This window comes from Aythya fuligula, chromosome 1, assembly GCF_009819795.1.
Source record: "Aythya fuligula isolate bAytFul2 chromosome 1, bAytFul2.pri, whole genome shotgun sequence".
Classification (NCBI taxonomy): Eukaryota; Metazoa; Chordata; class Aves; order Anseriformes; family Anatidae; genus Aythya; species Aythya fuligula.
This window is the reverse complement of record NC_045559.1, coordinates 143,597,798-143,616,304: the sequence shown is the minus strand read 5'-3', so window position 1 is coordinate 143,616,304 and position 18,507 is coordinate 143,597,798. Positions and strand designations below refer to the sequence as shown.

General features: G+C 42.3%; 2 protein-coding genes across 7 annotated transcripts in view; one reads left to right on the top strand and one right to left on the bottom strand.

Annotated features, from left to right (window-relative positions):
* Positions 1-213: 213 nt before the first annotated feature.
* On the bottom strand, positions 214-4,792 carry SOWAHC (sosondowah ankyrin repeat domain family member C). Its single transcript, XM_032202071.1, has 2 exons — positions 4,494-4,792; positions 214-4,448 (listed from the first exon to the last, which is right to left on the bottom strand). The coding sequence occupies exons 1-2, from the start codon at positions 4,770-4,772 to the stop codon at positions 3,495-3,497; spliced, it is 1,233 nt and encodes a 410-aa protein (XP_032057962.1). The 5' UTR covers positions 4,773-4,792; the 3' UTR covers positions 214-3,494.
* A 202-nt stretch (positions 4,793-4,994) lies between these two features.
* Positions 4,995-18,507, top strand: part of SEPTIN10 (septin 10) — a 28,474-nt gene continuing 14,961 nt past the window's right edge. For 3 of the 6 annotated variants that reach the window (XM_032184387.1, XM_032184371.1, XM_032184413.1), the window contains exons 1-5: positions 4,995-5,086; positions 11,349-11,466; positions 11,940-12,135; positions 13,683-13,869; positions 17,484-17,645. In XM_032184387.1, coding sequence (XP_032040278.1) covers positions 5,057-5,086; positions 11,349-11,466; positions 11,940-12,135; positions 13,683-13,869; positions 17,484-17,645 — 693 coding nt within the window. In that variant the 5' untranslated portion in view covers positions 4,995-5,056. Of the gene's footprint in view, positions 5,087-6,658; positions 7,035-11,348; positions 11,467-11,939; positions 12,136-13,207; positions 13,270-13,682; positions 13,870-17,483; positions 17,646-18,507 lie in introns of those variants that run through there. The other 3 variants (XM_032184377.1, XM_032184404.1, XM_032184394.1) reach the window with 3 other exon arrangements.

The window sequence follows — 18,507 nt, the reverse complement described above, 5'->3', positions numbered from 1 at the left end:
GACATGAGTTATCGGAGGGTGACTGCTAAGGAGGAGCGTTACTGCCTTTCAAGCAACTCCACTATCTTTTTCCCATCTTTTTCTTTCTGTAGTGTTAGCCAGTATCAGACCTCTTCACGATAGCAGAAAATCCAAAACAAGGCATAGTTTTACCAGCCAACACGCCAGCAGCCCCTAAGTACGTAGCTAAGTACAAAAGTAGATCCAAGCATGAACAATTCATGGGCTCTTTTTATTTCGGTAAAACTAAAATTTACAGATCCTTAACTCATAACCATTGAGAAAGACACCCATAAAAAGCGGTATTAATAAAAACTGACGGGCTTCCGGGCCTCTAAAATATTTCAAGCGTTAAGATACAATAAAAGATATCAACTGTTTACATTACAGCCTTGCTGCCTTACACACTATCACAGAAAGTAAACAAACACATTCAGGAACCTCAAGTGTACTATTAAAAAGACACCAGTAAGTGCTCCAGTTTTCTGTACCATACAACTTTATTTCAAATTCACATCTTTCTAGGCAGTGTATCCAAAAATACTTGACTAAAGAGTACCTTTAGACTGTAAATATTCTTAAACAGGGCATCAAGTCTTTCCTATCTCCAAACGAAAACTTCAGTTTTAGCTCATGTTATAAAAAGTAACTGTGTGGAATGTGACAAGTCATAATGTGAAATCAAAGTGCTTTAGTCCCATAGCACAAATATACACTAGTGGTTATACAGCCATCTGTCAAAAATATCTCTAACGCCAATGGTACCATTTTTTTAGGGTTTGGACTTGGTGTCATCGCACCCCACCTCGCGAAGACCTTTGGACCATTAAAGTGAGGTCTCTCTAGTTGACGAGACCATATGAGTGGACCAAGAGTTTTACTTTGACAGTTCAAGCAATGAGTTACAATGATGTGTCTTCTTACCACTTGCCAAATTCTCTTAGTAATTACCAAGTTCTACTGTATTACGCAAGATAAAACTACGTTCCAGTTAGTCTTTTAAAATCCAAAGGGTTTCATATTCCAAATCCCAAGGCGTGGAAGTCCTCGACTCATTTCCCCAAACCCCAACAGCTAGCTAAGTTTCAGTAATTCTGTGCAATTCTTTGCTATTTGCATGTGAAGAGAGAAACACTTGACCCAACCGTTCACGTGTAAGAATTATAAACTCTAAAAGCAGAAAGTTACTTTAATAAGATTTGGAAGTAGTTGAATGGAATGTGCACAGTCCAGAAAATGCCACGCTGAAGAGGACTCGTGTCCAATTGAAAACCTTTTTGCAGAAGGCTAAAAAGCTATTTATCTTCTGTAGTGAATGAAGTTTAAATTTTAAGTGTTTAATTCTCTCCTCTGCTACAGAAGAATTAGCTCTGAAGAATAATACGTGTAATTTTTTTCCCCTTTCAGACACCCAATAGTTGTATGAATTGACAGTTTAAACAGGAAGGGCCGGGGAAAAAATTTTTGGTCCTGTCCCACAGATGTAAAGACAAAGTGCTTTGCAAAACTGACTATATCCAGCGCATTTGTAGCAACCAACCCAAAATGAAGGCACATGAAATCTCTATTATAGCTATACTTTATAAACTAAAGCTGAACCTCTGCATAATTTTTAGTCTTTTTGCATGAAAGTAATGACCAGCACCTCTCCAGATTCAATTTTTCTTCCATGTAACTTTTCCTAGAAACAGTTAAGTGTTGCTTGCATGCCTATCAAATACTGTTATTTATTAGGTTTTGACACAAAGTGCAGATACTGGTAATCCATGTGCATGGGAAGTCTGAAACTGATGAATTGCTACCACTCCCTTCCTCTGTCTCTAAAATAAAGTAAACCACCAGCAACAGCTACAGACAGCTGTTACCTTGAAAGTGCACAACTCCCAGCAGCAGTTTCCCTGTGAAGTGTTCTAGAGCTTGTGGCACGCACTTAATCAGTGTCTCAAATTTGGACTGAAACCAGTCAAAGTCTACCGACTTTCCATTCGTTGCCTGACAGACACGCACAAACATTCTGAGGAAGCCAACCTGAAACATGCTCTGACAAGCGTTGCCTTGAGATTGGCAGTACCTTAACATCTAAGCACGGGTGACTTCTACCTGGAGCAGCATTCAGGATCCAGGGGCAGCTCAATACCTCACTCTCAAGGAAACCCTCCCAGATCACTCTGGAATTGCTACCTTTAAAGCAGAGAAAAAATTATTCAAGGTTTCAGAAAGCTTTAGCAGACAGACACGATGTTCAAAGCCTTAGTTATTACTTCTCTAGAAATACAAGTTTAAAAGAACTCAAACACCATTGCTGCCACTTAACTAAAATATGTCATTATTTGGCTTTTACTGAGCAATATAAATGGGGATAAAGCTTCAGGGTTCTGGTTATTCACCTTGTACCCCCTCTCCCCCTTTTTCTCCCTACCTTCTATTTTTCCACAAAGTAAGTTGAAGGGATTGGCACCTAAGTTTCTAGCAAACACGGACCTGTACCTATTACATTACAGGACCACATCAGTTTCAGGCAGATTGCATGCAATGGTGTCGGTGCTCTTTTCTAAAAGAGAATGACTTTCACATGTAACACATACAGCACAATTTTTTTGATTTTAAATGCAGCCAGTTACACAAACATGAACAAGACTTGACCAGACTGAATAAACGGAACTGCGCTAGGTCTGGCACTTGAGAATTCACAGTGATTAAAACAAAACTGCTTTGCCTAAGACAAAACGTAAGACACCAACTATATAAAAGACTCTTCACTCGCGTTATTTTCTATCAGTATTACAACAGTGATGAGCGAGTTCAGTAGTACCTCAGACAGCAGAGACCTCAGCACATGGTTAACTTTGTTCACTGCTTGCAGTGCAATTTTTTTTTCCTTTGATATTCACAATGTTAAATCAGGCAATTCTCAGCGCACACAGTTAACACAGGCTCAGGTCTTTGCTGGACTGAAACTTGGATTCTGACTGGAAACTTATCTACGGTCTCACTTCGGGTACCCAAGTCTGTGCTGTGCCAGGTGGTATTGCTGTTAAAAAGAAACTTACAATATACTCGCGTATTACTGAGGTGGTGTTCTTACACAGCAAGATGTAAGGAGTTTATAGTACCAGCTGATAATATAAGAGCAGAACGTTTGCATTTTCCTCTCCCCCGGTCAACTCGCTAATCCTAGGATTTACGGACACGGGTTTCTGACCCAGAAGTCTGCCTTCAGAGAGGAAGGAGCACAGCTTTCAGACACCCCAGCGTTTCTCAACGCACCCGACTGCCCCTCGTTTCAGCGCCGAGGGCCCAGTCGAGGCAGCTGCCTCCTTGGCAGCCACCTGAGCCCTGCTGCACCGAGGGTTAAAGCAAGATGCTCGGGACCCATCTCCCCAGAGCACACGAGAGTCCGGAGGAGCCCCCGCCTGCAGCTGCCTCCCCTTCCACGCTACACCCCGGGGTCGCTGGTCCGTGCGCCCACCTCCCCGACCTCCTGCTCCCCGGCCCTATCCAAAGACGTTGGACTTCGGCCTGAGCTTGAACGAGGCTTTCAGGGATTTCTCCTCCTGCTCTTCCTCCTCGGTGTCCCCGCGGAAGGAGGGCGTGTTGTGGATGATCTGAGTCCTGAAGCGGATCTTGTTAAGCCGCGGCTTCATCCTCCCGCTGCCGGAGGCTTTCCTGGTCATCTCCTTGCCCTTGCCCGGCACCGCCGCCCCGTCAGTGCCCTCGGCTTCCTCCCCGGCGCTGTGGTGATGATGGTGGTGGTGGTGGTGGTGGGAGAGCCGGTAGCTCATCAGGTTGGACGGCAACACCTTGGAGAGCCTCCAGCGCCCGCTCCCGTTGCCGGCGGCCCCTTCCTCCTCCTCCTCCTCCTCCTCGTCGTCCAGGGCCCCCACCAGGCTCCGCATGTCGCCGGAGGTGCCCTGCTGCAGGTACTGCGCGGCCTTGCGCCCGCTGTAGTCGCGGATGTCCACGTCGGCGTCGTAGGCGCCCACCAGCAGCTTCACCACCTCGGTGTGGCCGTGCATGGCGGCGATGTGCAGCGCCGTGTGCCCGCCGCTGGTGCGGGCGTTGATGTCCACGGGCAGCCGGTGCCTCTGGGCGAAGTTGACCAAGGTGGCCAGCAGCTCCTGCCGCCCGTGCTTGGCCGCCCAGTGCAGCGCCGTGAAGCCGCTGATGAAGTCCCGCTTGCAGCACAGCGCCGGCTCGCAGCTCAGCAGCCCCTCCAGGCTCTCCCACCGCCCGTCCGAGGCCGACAGCATCCAGGCGTGCTCCAGCGGGTCCAGCGCCACCGACCCCGCCGCGCTGCCCTCCTCCTCGGCCGACGACGAGGCCACCGAGCCGCTGTCCGAGTCGCGGCCGCGCCCGGCGCCGCGCTTCAGCTGGGGCGAGCCGCCCCGCAGGCTCCTGCGGCCCCCGGGGGAGCCCCGGGCAGCCTCCTCCTCCTCCTCTTCATCCCCCTTCGCTGGATCAGGAGCAGGAGCAGGAGGAGGTGGTGCTGCTGCTGGTGGTGGTGGTGGTGGTGGTGCCCTGGGGGAGGGCGGCTCGCAGAAGCGGCGGCGGAGATGCACGTACTTGGCCCCGGTGCCGGGCTCCGGGCGGACAGTGGCCACGGCGTTGACCAGCTCCTTGAAGCGCTGCCGGGCTGCGGCTCGCTGCCCGGGCTCGGCGGGGCTGAGCCAGCCGCCGAAATGCTCCAGCAGCTCGGCGTTGCGCGCCCGCCCGCCCCGCTCCCGCAGGAACCGCACCACCGCCTCCTGCCGCAGCTCGCCGGGCTCCGCCATCTCATCTCACATCCTCCTCCTCCTCCTTTTCTCCTTTCTCCTCCTGCTGCTGCTGCTGCTCACGAGGGCGCGGCGGAGCCCGGCTTCCCCAGCCCCTCCTCCGGCCGGGAGGGAGCGGGGCGGGTTCCCCCATAGAGCCGCCCGCTCTCCCCCTCCGCCCCCCGGCCGCCGCTCCGCCCGTTGGGCGCCGCCTGCCCTGGGTCCCAGCCCCGGCAGGGGGTTGCCATCCTTCATTCCCCTCTCCTCTTCCCTCCTTCTTCTCTCCGTCCCCTCCTTTTGGGGCCATGGCCGCCCCCCGTGCCGGCCGGCAGCCGGTAAGTCCCCGCCGCGGTGCCCCTGGCAGCCGAAATTTGCCGGGGGGTGGAAGAGGAGGGCTGGAGGAGCTCGGTGGGGGCTCAGCTGGCGGCCCCTGGGCTCCCAAGGGCTGCAGCATCGCTCCCCGTTTTGGGGGAGACACACGGGTTTCTGTGTGCCTGCAGCCGTGCCTCACTGCATGCCTGGTGACAGCGCAGAGCGGTTCTAGGAATTGCTAAGGGCAGGGGGATTTGGGTTGTTTGGGGAAAGAAGAGTGGTTTTCAGCTGGTCTTGTGTCTTGTGGTGGTGGGCAGGTGAAGGACCTGTCTCAGTGGTTATTGGCTTCGTCCTGGTGCCATGCTGCTGGCCTCTGGTACGCGGCACAGCTTGTGTGGGAGCTGGAGGAATGGAGAGCGGCCACCACTCCTTGGACATTTTCGTCCCTTGGAGCAGCTCCTATCCAGGCCACCGCTCTTTTGAAGTTTTCTTTCCTTGGAGCAGCTTGCATCCCAGCCAGTTTTCCTCCCTGTCTCTCTGTGACATAACCCAAGGGGCGGCGTAGAAGCAGGGGCTAAAGGAGGACCCGGTCTACCCTTGCTCCTGGTGCTGAAAGAATTATTCATCCTGCTATTGTCAGAGCCATCCACCCAGCTCCAGCTAACCTTCAGCTGGGGAATGAAGGGGCTTTGTTCATGTTCCCCCGCTTGCCCAAGACTTGGCTGTTGAGCGTAGATTGCTTTCCGTCAGAGTTCATGTTTGGAGAGGTGCATTTCACAGATACTGTCGTTAAGGCACGGATAAATCCTCTCGAGTGGCGGTATGATGTAGTGTGATGCATTAATTTCATGCTAGCTTTTTCTCTCCATACATCCATCCATCAATATAGCGACACTGAGAGTCACTGCTTCACGGGCTGGCTCTTGCTGGAGGAGGCCGGAAAGAAGAAAAGCCTAAGAGCTGAGGTTTAAGAAACATTACAAGATGCTTTTGTTGATTAATGTTTGCGTGAAGAGTGCAGAGAGAGGCGGTAAACCAGCTAAAGTGAGTGAGAGTGGGACTTGAGGCTTCCCTAGATCTGCTGAGGGATGCGTGGAGATGGAAAGCTTCACAGAGGAGAAAACTAAAACCAGAGGTGTAAGATAGGTCTGTAAGGGAGGGGAGTGATTTAGTCCTAGCTTTATAAGTAACAGAGACTGACATCAAATAAGATTTTCTAGTTTCACACACGCTGTGTAATTGTTAAAGTATTTCTTACTGTGTTGTGGGAAGGATTTTGTTTTCAGTCCTTTCACAAAAGAAATGCAAAATCACTCCCAGAATGCAGCCTGACCTTACCCTGTAAATCTATTTACAATCAGGCTACACAACGTCTGAGATGCAAGCATTCAGTACTTCCAATTCTTGAAATTTTGACTTCTGGGAAAGTTCTGGCAGCTATTGCTGCCATACAACAGCACACAATGCTTGCCATTGACTAATTTAAAAGGAGGCGAAAGAGAAGGCCCTGCTGCAGTCAGATGCCTGCAGATAGCAGCTGCCATTCTCACATCCAGGACCAGCACTTTCTCATGAGGACAAGCAAGGTCTGCATCAGGGTGGCTGTGGTCGAGGGCTCTGGCTTGTATGCAGAGACTGAATTGCTGCTCTCCAGGAGAGAAACCCAGTGCTACAGCTGCAGCACACACAGCTGCGCCAGCACAGCCAGACCAGCATAAATCTTCAGAAGTGACAGCAGTCACGGTGTTAATGCTGAGTATTTTGCCTTATCGTGGTCATCTCAGAGGGCAACGGCAGATTTCGGTCCCTTTGTTTTTCTCCTTACCTTCAGCAAAGGAGGAACAGGTACAGCATGTGCTGGATTTTCAGGTTACTCAATCATGTGCTGGTGAAGAGAGGCCTTTGCGGTGTTTGCAAATGCATACGTTGCTGTCTGTGAACTCACCTCCTCACAACTGAAAAATGAGCAAGGTATTTCTGCATTTTTGCTTGTTTGTTCCTAAGTACCTTAAAATACAGTCCAGCAATTCTCTCCAGTAACAGCCTGCATGCTGTGCCTCCTGTTCTTTGCTGAGGAGGCTACAACTTTTTCCTCTACTTGGCCCAGGGGATTTCAGGGCATTTGTAGAGATTCTGCACTGCCTCAAGTCTTTTCAGACAGAAGCTTAGGACACAAATGTCACTTTTTTTTCTTTAAAGTTCCTTCTAAGATATTTCCATATATACATATATGTAAATAGAATCAGACATATATATGTGTGCATCAAGGAAATACTGTGGCAACCTATTATTTAAGGCAACATAATCTGTCTTGTGTGTTAAAGTGGGTTAGAAAAAAAAATTGTAGGTACAACAAAATAACATGTAAAAAGTCATTTGCAAGGGCTGCTAGGAGAATTCTGAGCTCATGGTATTTTGGACCAATCCCTAAAAAACTGCCTACAATTTTTGTCATATTGAATAAATTACTTGATAACTGTGAGTTAAATTAGTCAAATGAGTTTTCATTGAAGTGTCTTTTGGCCAATACTTTTTTTCCTATGGAAAGTTTTTGGAATGTGTTGTTTCATACTTGACTTGCTTTTGGTTTTATAGAATAGGCCAATGTATTCATTCTGTGTGATTTTAATGTATTTCCTTTCTTACTCTGCATCTCCATAGACTTTTCTTTCTGTATTTTTCTACCTCCCATATGTTTTTGGTTCCCTTCCTTCTGCGTTATTTTGCCAAGGTTTCCTTTCTGTTCCCGTCGTGCCGCCCGCCCGTGTGGTGTTACGGGCCTGGCTGGCCGGCATCTACTTCTATTTTCCCTCACGCTTCAGAGGGTGCTTTTCAGTGGTCTTTGCCCATGATTATATGGTTGGGCTGCGCATCTGGTTCTGCAGGAGGCTTATATAGGAGACCTACATATAGTCTGAGACCCATTTTTTATTTATTTTTAATATTAGCTTGGAGGGAGGCAGGTCTCCAAATCAGGACCGTAGGCCTCAGTGCTGTCATGTTTGCCTCATGGAGAACGGACATTGAAGGATACAAGGTCTTCTATATCGGCATGGCTGAGGCTTTGGCCCAGTTGAACTACACAATATTTCTTGGAAGTTTAACAGCCTAAATTAAGAGCTTTTACTGGGACGTTTTTGGTGAAACTGGTTCCTGGAAAATCAATTGTCTTAGGACAGCTCTCTGAACAATTTAGGAGCAGTTAAAATCCTTAAAAAAAATTATGCATATTTAAAAATAGAAATAGATGCTGAATCTTTGTTTCTAGCTTTTCTTCAAATTTTACTATTAATATAGATTTTTGTTTTGTTTTGTTTTGTTTTTGTGTGTGTGTGTGTGTGCATCCTGCCAGAAGTCTTCCCATTGTAGGCATTGTAATCAAGTCAACTCTGCCCACTTTTTTTGGAACGACTTAATTAGGTTGTGCTTCTTACTGTCTGTCTGCAAAAGTGATTTCCATAGACCACGACTTTTCCTTTTCTGATCCTCCTTCAGCTTGTCAATCTTCTTTTTAAAACGTTAAAACACTTGAGCAAGACGTTTAAGCACGTTCTCATGACGGGTATAAGTAGTACTCTCCCCTGCTTGCCAGTCCTGCAGTCACGTAGCTGGTGGTTATAGACGTCCTCCTGCTGATGTTCTCATTGCCAGGCCGTGTGGAGTTGGCGATGTGCGAGGTTTGGGGTGGAGATGGTGGTGGTTTGTTGCTTTACAAAGTCATTACCTCTGGCAGAAAGAACTGGGAAGAGTGATCTCGTCATTAAGGGGTGCATGAGCTTCGTGTTCTTGTGGCCTTTCCTTTTATCGTCTCAGCTAACAGCTTTACCCTATACTCAGAGTAAAGATGACGTGGCTGGCTTGCCTCCCTCTCCTAGCCCAGGGCTGGAGATGGCCGTGTGTAAAACACTGCTGTTGTGTCGGGGAGGTTCATTTAAGCTCCTGGGGTTGTAATCTGCTTTTACAGCTTACCAGGGTTTTTCTGTCTGGTGTCAAGGTTTCATCTGAACCGACAGAGCACTTGCGATACACTTCTATATGTTTACATATCCAGAAAAACGGTTTTAATTTTCACTCCTAGCAGTGTGGTGTCATTAAATTAACTTTTATGTACCAAAGAAAGACATAAACGTGGTATTTTTAAAATATTGAATTTGAAATGTCTAAGAATATCTTGACAAATGCATCAGTACCTATCGCAGAAATTTTTACTCACTTTCCTGACTGAAATACATATCCATAAGAATTATCTTTGGGAGGAACTCCGAAATACAAATAAATTGAGCATCTTAGACCTCCAATATAAATTTTTAAATAGTGATAAATCCACATTGTTATAAACAGCCATAGTTTTTTAAGCTCAGCACAGAGAAGGCACCTTGTTTTGCAATTTTGTTATTTCCCTTTGTCCTCTGTTTCACAGAAATGCTGATAAATTTTGAGATAAACAGCCAGTATAATAGTGGAATAACTAACTATTTTTTAGTTTTATTCCCAGAAAACGATACATTTGAGCTGAATTGCTAGATTGCAATTAATCTCTTTCTTCCTTTTGGAAATGAAATTTATGGAGGCAATGGCTATGAGGACTCCTGCCATCCGTTTTCCCACCTAGCCAGTATAGCAGACACAGCTGAAAGACTGGTTTTCTATGTCTACGCAGTTTTTAATCCTGTCCTCATGTATTGTGGGTGATGCAGTATTTCTAATAACCTTTGGAAATGATCGGTAAGGTTGTGGCTTTTGTTGCTTTGCCCATGGAAATTCAAGTGGACTTGAATGAAATTCGGTTCTTCTTGCTCTAGTGTTTTTATTTGTTTGTTTGTTTGTTTGTTTTTTGTGGAGAGTAACAAATGAATAGGCAGTGATTTTGAGGGTAGCCGGACAGAATTTGGATTTGGGCTGGTGACACATGAAAGGGCTCCCTTCTGCAGTTATGCTGAGCCTCTTGTACTGTCTTTGGGTGTGGAGACCTAATGGCTGGCTTTAGGAGAGCTTATTTTGGTGGTGACAGGGGTTGTTTGAGTGTTAGACTGTGTAAGTGTGATTGCTCCCTGTCTGTCACACTGAACTTGGCTTGTCTTGGATACTTGTCTTTAAATGATTAGGATGCTGCAGTCGTCAACACTTCTCTGCCCCTTTTAATAGTAATTTCCATATAGTAGAATACCTTGTGGAATTTTGTGTTCAGATGTGTTTTGAATGAATGTTTATTTTATTTCTCTTAAAACTGCACCCTTTGCTTACTCATATTTTTCGTCGTTATATTAGTCTAAATGGAGTTATCTGGCTATATCAGTCTAAAATTGGAGATAGTACAGTCAGTAGTCCCACACGAGAAGTCCTGTGCAAAATGAGAGGGTACATATTTGCTGTAAGTGATGGCCACATACTTTTAGCAAGACAAAGTCTGAAACTTTCTATGCATACCTGTTATAAAAGATGGCACTCTGTGGAGCTTATAAGTGTTAAATGAGGATGTTTCTGCTGTTGGCTATGCACGTGTTCCCAGGACCACTAATGGCATGTGGATTGGAAGCAGAAGAGACAGAATAGTATGGACCTGTCGCTTTTTACACATTTGATATGGAATGGTTCTTTAAAAACACAGTTTGTATGTATGAACCAAGATACTTCCTTTTAATCTTAGGCATTTTTAATATGGGCAATGCCTTGGTGTTGTGATGCAGGATTCCTAACATTTTAAACTGAGTGTGCTCCTCTAGACATTTCTAATAATATTTATTAGAGTTTTGGTGTGTAGGTAAGGTGCTATTTTATATAAATAATAATTGCTGTACCAGTTACTCAGAATGTAGTTACCATATACCTTCCTGTGATTATGGTCCCTTTTTTGAAATCTGCCTGTTAAGTTGCTTTAAAACGCTTTTTTCTTAATTTCTAAGAGCAAATCGTCTATAATCTACTGTTCTGTCTATGGTTTTCAATTTACATTTTTAGTTGGGCTTGTCTGCTTTATTTCATTCTTTTTTTTTTTTTTTTTCTAAAACATGGTCTTCATTTTTACACTGCAAATAGTCGTGAAGTAAGTCCAAGTATTTTCTCAAGTCATAGGATAAAGTTGACTTGATGGATTTTTTTTTCTGAACTTTTGCTTTTCTTGGTTCCTTGTAAATTGTAAGTGCTAGCTTACTACCAGAGTTCTTTTGTTGCCCTTACTAATTGCTTTGCAACTCACTTTGCTAATACATTTTTCAATATTTTATTAATTTAAAGCCATGTCATTAATATTTAATACATATTTCAATATTTTATTTTATTTAATAGCAAAATGATGGCTATCGATCCTTACCCTTGTCTGGTCATGTCGGTTTTGATAGTTTACCTGATCAGCTGGTTAACAAATCCATCAAGCAGGGCTTCTGCTTCAACATTCTTTGTATTGGTAAGTAATACATGGAGTTTTTAAGGTTTTGGTTGCAAACTATCCCTCTCCTAAGGAAGTGACTGAAATTTAAATCCGTTTGCAATGTTTAGCTTTTTCTTTAATATTAAACACGAACTATAATTCCACTCTTGCTCCAACTTTACTCATTTGTATAAATCCTTTGTTTTTATAGTTAGCATTTCAATTGGATATTTTTTTGTACTTTAAAAAAAATCACTAAAGTGTTTGGGCCATTCTGCTTATTCCTCATCAGCAGGTAAGTAGTACCCATCTCCTGCTTGTAGGATAAAAATTGAACAAAAGATATTTAGTGCTCATTGTAAAAAAGGGAATGTAGGCAACTGTTCTGTTTAGAGAAATTAGTTGACAATTTTTTGACAAATTTGTCAAGTTGTTGCAATAACACTTTATATACTTAGCAGGTATTTGATGTGCACAATTTCTACCCCACCCCTTCTGTTCAACCTCAGGAGAAACTGGAACTGGGAAGTCGACCTTAATAGACAGTCTGTTTAACACCAGTTTTGATGACCCTGTGTCAACTCATTTTCAGCCAAATGTAAGACTTCGAGCCCAGACATACGAACTCCATGAAAGCAATGTTCGTTTGAAACTAACCATTGTAAATACCGTGGGCTTTGGTGACCAGATAAACAAAGAAGATAGGTAAGTGTTGTCTTGTTTCCATGGTGAGCAGAAGTCTTGGTCTTCAATTCCAGTTTGATTTTTCTCCTTGCTTTGTGGTAAATATTTTTCTTAACGTACATTCCAAATACTTGGTTAACTGTTTTCTCTGTACACCAAAGCAGGCATGTTGTTCTTCTTGTCTAGGAAACAGGTTGAGAAATCAGCTGAACTCTGCTCCCTCTTTATGATACAGTATTTTATAAATACGTGTAAATAAAATGTGCGATAATGACTAGAGTTTCTTTTGGGGTGGAAGGGAGAAGGCCTACAGGGGTACTATTTAAACAACCAACTAGGTTATCAGGTACAGTACATTATACAGAATATATCTATAGTGGTTTTTCTTTTTTGTTTGTTTGTTTTAATTATTGGTGTATATTAAAGATGTCAGACTGGAAGGAACATCACATGGATTCCTGAAGGTATTTGTTCTTCTGTTGGACAGCTAAACTAAAAGATGTAGAGGTACAATGCTAGTTTTTTTCAGAACTTGTTTTTGAGTCTCTGCTTTTATGAATTGAAGATTTAAAAATATTGAACTACACTTCAGCAAATTTTCTTTCACCTTAATTGTAATGAGTTCTAGCAGTCCTTTGTGCGATATGAGCGCCTAAAAGGTGGTGATTATAAATGAAGGTTAGAGAGCCACGTTATGATTGTCATGAGATCTCTTTCCTATGATATGATAAGGAAAAGAGCTACTTCTAGAGACTTGGATGAATGTGATGTAAGTGGATATAAGTGGATATTAGTATAGATACTGGTGTTGATGCGTGTTGTATTGTAGGAAGCTGCCTTTTAACCCTTCTTTGTTAATTTTGGATACAACAACTACTTCTGAGTTTTGATCACATTTGATCTAGTTTACAAACTTTTTGTAGCAGCAGAACTGTGAGGGCATGCTGCTAGTGTGTCCAGCAACACTTTCTTCTTGAAAGCAGATTACAGTCATGTTTTAAGTAGGGTAAAGTTTACTTAAACTGTACTTAAATTGCAAATCAGATTTTCATTCTTCTCTCACGTTCCTCCTTTTCAATTTTTGTTTATTAAGAGCTCTCTCATGTACAGTACTTCATCTTCAGAAGATACTGGAAGTCCTATTTCTTGGTACTGGTAATTGCATGTTCTTTCTTTTCTTGTATTGTGTCTAAAGAGTTTCTTGCACCTTTCCTGTATCTAAGAGTCCTGCAGTTGCACAGCTTGATTGATGAAGTTTATAATACATCACTTGGGAAGACTGATAATAAGCAAAAGTAACTTTACATAGCTTTTTTTTTTTTTTCACTAGTAGTAGCTAGAGAATATATTATCTATATTAGGTGCACGATTAATTTTTGAGCAGTCTCTCAGAAATTAGGATCACTCGGTACATTTAATTTTCTGATGTATTATGTAGATATATAGGCATGCTGTTTAATTGTAAAGTGAAAATCCACAAAAGAATACAAGAGGAATTCCTTTCTTAGCCTTGCTTAGCTTAGGAGTAGGTAATATCTGATTGCTAAATTTTATTTTATTTCTTGCAGCTATCAGCCAATAGTGGATTATATAGATGCCCAATTTGAAGCCTATCTCCAGGAGGAACTGAAAGTTAAACGTTCTTTGTTTAGCTACCATGATACTCGCATCCATGCCTGCCTCTATTTCATCTCACCTACAGGCCATTCCTTAAAAACACTAGATTTGTTAACCATGAAAAGTCTTGACAGCAAGGTAAGACTTTGAAGCAGTTGTAAGGATTTGTCATATTTTTCGAATCATCTTGCAGCTTGTGGATGTGTTACCACATCTTAATTCTATATCTGTGTGTTTGTTTTTAGGGTGTTTTTTTGGTACTGGTGTACCTTAAGTTCAGAACCAATTAGTTCAGCAGGCAGTTTGAGGTTCGTCACCTAGTTATTTACAGATCAGAAAGACAGAGAGAGACATCCTCTTTAGGACAAGTTTAAAAATGAGAAACAGCAAGGTTTGAAAAAGAAAATAAATTTAAGTGTTCTTTTACTGAACCGTTAACATCTTAAAGTGATTGGACAGGGTACCACCCATGAGTGCTGTAATCCTTCTAATAAAGTTTGATTTTAGTACACTGTTGAAATTTGGGGCTGCTGAAATGTTGGCGTATAAAAAGCTTTGCAGACTGTGAAGAACCTTATTAAATATAACTGGATAGGCAAGTGCCATGAGCAGAGCACCTTGCTAGCCTGATTTTTATACAATACACTGCATTAATGTTTTAAACTTACATCTTGATTTCTGTGGAAAACTTTAAAATAGTATTTCCTAGTGTGTTTACTTGTACTTTCTAGATTCTTAAGATTCTTCCTGCTTGTATGAATTGGATGAAGCTAAATATTTAAGCCATCTTAAGAAGTATTATATCATTTGGTAGAAGACAGAAATTATCCATTAACTGTTGAAATGTTACGAAATTTGAAAACTTCGGTGTTTTTTCTGTTCCTATTGCCTTTTCCTTTGTGCTTTAATTTTACGCCGTTTTTACTGTTTGTGTGTGAGCCTTAAGTGTACATCTTAACCTGAAGACACCTACCAATATAGTTAAATGAATCTGCAAGGTGTTACGTGAAATCCTAATTTAGAACAATAGGGAAATGGGGAAAAAAAGTGATACTTTGTATTTCAGACAGAGTGATGATCAAAAAAGGCTAAATTTGGTTCTAGCAAACAGGGAAGTTAAGTGCATGGGTAAAATTTAACCTTTATCCTGGTGACTTTGTATGGTCATTTTAGTTAATCTTGGTTCTGCATTGCTATTGAATGTAGCAGTATCAGTTACTTCTTCACGGTGTGCATGCTTAAGTTCGTTCAGCAGCCAGTTCCCTGGATGAAGGAACTGATTTAAACTGAAAGCTAAAGATTTTTGCTTGGTTAGGGAACTGATCAAGCCGAAAAGTATCTGGCTCCTTGGACAGCTGCACTAATTTTAGTTCTGCCTGGAAGAGAGCAGCTGCAGGCATGGGGAAGATCTGGACTGCTGCTTTAGTTGCAGATGTAGATTTTTTTTTTAAATGCAGGATTAAAGTGATTTTGTATTAATGGCTTATAGCCTTCTAGCAAAATTCAGTTTTGTAGTAGTGGGAGTTGTAGCAGTGGAGAAAGCTGGAAGGAGTCAGTTGGTGTCCAAGTGAGCAGCAGGTGTAGAAGGGAGCACTGGGAGTTGGGGCACATCTGGACGTGGTCCAAATCAAAACCCTTTAAGCCTCCTGTTAGTACAGGTGTGTGCTTTCATTTCATGTTGTTCTTGGATGAAAGTGCTGAGATACTAATAATCAAGAAAACCTTAAGTGCTACAAGCAGAAATAAATCTTGCTTAACAGATTAAGAAAAAATAACTGTTTCTGTTGCTTATCTAAAGTCAGAGTAGTACTGCTTTTAAATTTTAATGACAGGTGTGATTTAACATCAATATTGATAGCTGGAATCAGTTTGCGGTGATCTTGCTTTCTTTTGTTACCTGCCTCCACAGCAGTCTTCCTCTGCCTTTCTTTGTCCAGCCAGTCCCTCCTAGGTGTGAGTGGTTTGTGTTCAGAAGACAGCATCAAGGTTAATTTCAGTTCAAGGATTCTCTCCCGTCCATTTTGAAAGCTACACAGTGGAAAACCTAAATCGACATACCTCGACTAATTTCGCTGGAGCTCTAAGTTTCTCTCGTTTATTCAATTTTAAGTTAATTCAGTTACCAAAAATAAAAAATAAAGCATTTTGATTTTGGATGTTTTACAGCATATGTGCTTAGGCTGCATATGCTGTGCCGTAGTCTTAGAAGTTGTACATTGTTGGTATACTTTCATCTTTCTGAAATTTTGCTTAAGACATTGAGAAGACTTATTTCACAACATTGAATCTCAGAATTGCCTCACCTGGATCGAGCTTTTAAATTGTAAATAAGGCATTTGCACTAGAAGAAACTGGGAAGGGAAGAGCCCCAGGGGCAGGAAAATAAAACAAGTGAGGACGAGAAACTTCTAGTTTAAGAAAAACAATGCTGGTTTTGTTGATACTGATTTTGAGAGATTTTTTTTTTTTTTTTCTGAAATTGAAACACCATTTGTTTTGTGCAGAGTTAGGGGGAGAGCACAAGATTTGTTTTCCTGAAATATTCCTGAAATATTGACGTGCTAGGACTTACACATACCTGCCTTGCAAGCACTTGTGAGCATAATCAGCTATGTTTCTAGGAGGGTTGTTTATTTGATTTAGTACTTATTACTTTTTTTTCTCTCCTCTTGACACAGTTCAGTCTTTTTTTTTTTTTTTTTTAAGTCTTTTTGTCTTACGGTCTCAGAAGAAATTACTGAATTGGGATTTGAAATTCCATGCTTAGGAATTTCCATTCAGACAGAATAGTTAGAACAATGAAAAGAATGTGTTTGTATATACTGGGGAGAGTTTCTTCCTCCTTTTTTTTGGTATCTATAATCAAGAAAGTATGCAAAGCTCTCAAATCTTCTGAAATCTGGAAGAATTGTTTGTATTGTTTCACCAGAATTTTGGACGTTGACTTTAATTCTTTGGAGCTTGTTAGGAAAAGTGCCTGCTTTGGACGTGATAATAGGAAGAGAATAGGTGCCAAATTATTCTTAAAAATACTGACTTACTGTCATAACCATTTTAGCAAAGAGGGCACTTTACAGCAGAAGGATTGCGTGCTGAATTCTGAATAATTACTGTAAAAACTTGTAGGCAAGATTGATTATTCAATCTCAGTCATTCCTGCCCTCAGCAGATGCTTGTGAAACTCACTGCTGTGTTAGGGGCTAGAGTAAGAGCTGTGGGTGACAGTGGTGAGATGAACAGGATGTTGTACCTGAAATGGGTGAGCCCAGGGAAGAGGCTGAGGGGTTGGCAGAGCTTGGTGTTAAGCTTCCTTTTCTGTGTGCATTTAAACTCTCAACTTTCATTTAACACCCAAACTACGTCCTCCAGTGCTATAAACTAAAAAAAAAAAATCCATTTTTAACAGAGATATAAATACTTAATATCATTTTGGTAGTAGGTAGACGTTGATGATCTTTTCTTTGAGTACTCCACTGTATGAGGTATGCCTCCTTCTTCTTTTCTCAGAGGCAATTATGAGGGAATATATTAGATAATGTGTCATTATTTTGTTAAGATGATGCCAATGAATAATTCTTTTTATGGTTTGTGAAGCTTTCTTTGGTTATTGTTGAAACTCATCAGATATTGATGGGAAAGTTTAGACTGAGGGGAAAGTTTTGAAGAGCTTATCACCAAACAATTACGGTGATAAAAGTTGTCATCTCAAAACTGAAGGCTTACACATTCCATATAATGTGTGTCATTAACAGGTGAACATTATACCAATTATAAGCAAAGCAGACAGCATTTTGAAAACAGAACTGCAGAAGTTCAAGAACAAACTCATGAGTGAATTAGTTAGCAACGATGTCCAGATATACCAGTTCCCAACTGATGATGAAACCGTGTCTCAAGTTAATACCGTCATGAATGTAAGTAAATGGCACTGATATTTCAGTATTAAAGCATCACTCTCTAGTGATGATTCATGCCCATTCTTCCATGATTATTCTGAGGCTTATGGGTTTGTGCAGCAAGTTTGATACTTATTTTTCCTGTCCTTAAAAAGTTCCTGTGTTTTTGGGCTTCCCCTGCCCTCCCTCCCCCCAGTCATCTTGTCATCTTGTCCCTCTGCTGTTGATGTTGCTTGTTTTAGGAGACATTTTCTTTTCTGGCTCAGTAACAGAAAAGAGGATCTCTCTCAGAAATACTTTTCCTAGTTTCTGGATAATTAAAACATAATTACTAGCATTAGTGGACAGATTGGATTTGCTCTTTTCTAAAGTGAAAGTTATCTTACATCTGTTATGGGAGATACTAAAATGCCTCACTTCTTCAGTTTTCTCTGGTCTTTATGATTTCAATTTTTTTTTTTTCCACTTGCCTTTTCCTTTTATCTGTTGCTGTCCTTCCAAATAAGGACAAATTATCTTTGGGAATTACTAAACCAGATATACTTTAGGCTTTTTTTACTGCTGTGCTTTCAGATTGTCCCAGTGGTACGCGCCAGGTTAAACCAAGCTTGTAAAGCTAGACTGGAGTATTTTGAGAACTCTGCCTGTGTCTACTGTTCATCTGCATATGTTTGTATCTTATCCCAGCATGTACTCAAGTTTGAAAGCAGGAAGGAGGAACTGAGATGTGGAAGTATATGGCTCTGCAGCCCCAGCCTCCACCCCTTGTGCCAGGGACTCTGAACATCATTCAGAAACAGAGCCTTCTGTGGGCAGAGGTTGTTTTCTGATATTTAGGCAGTGTCATGCTTTTCTAAAGATTTTTTCCCAGTTAGTGACA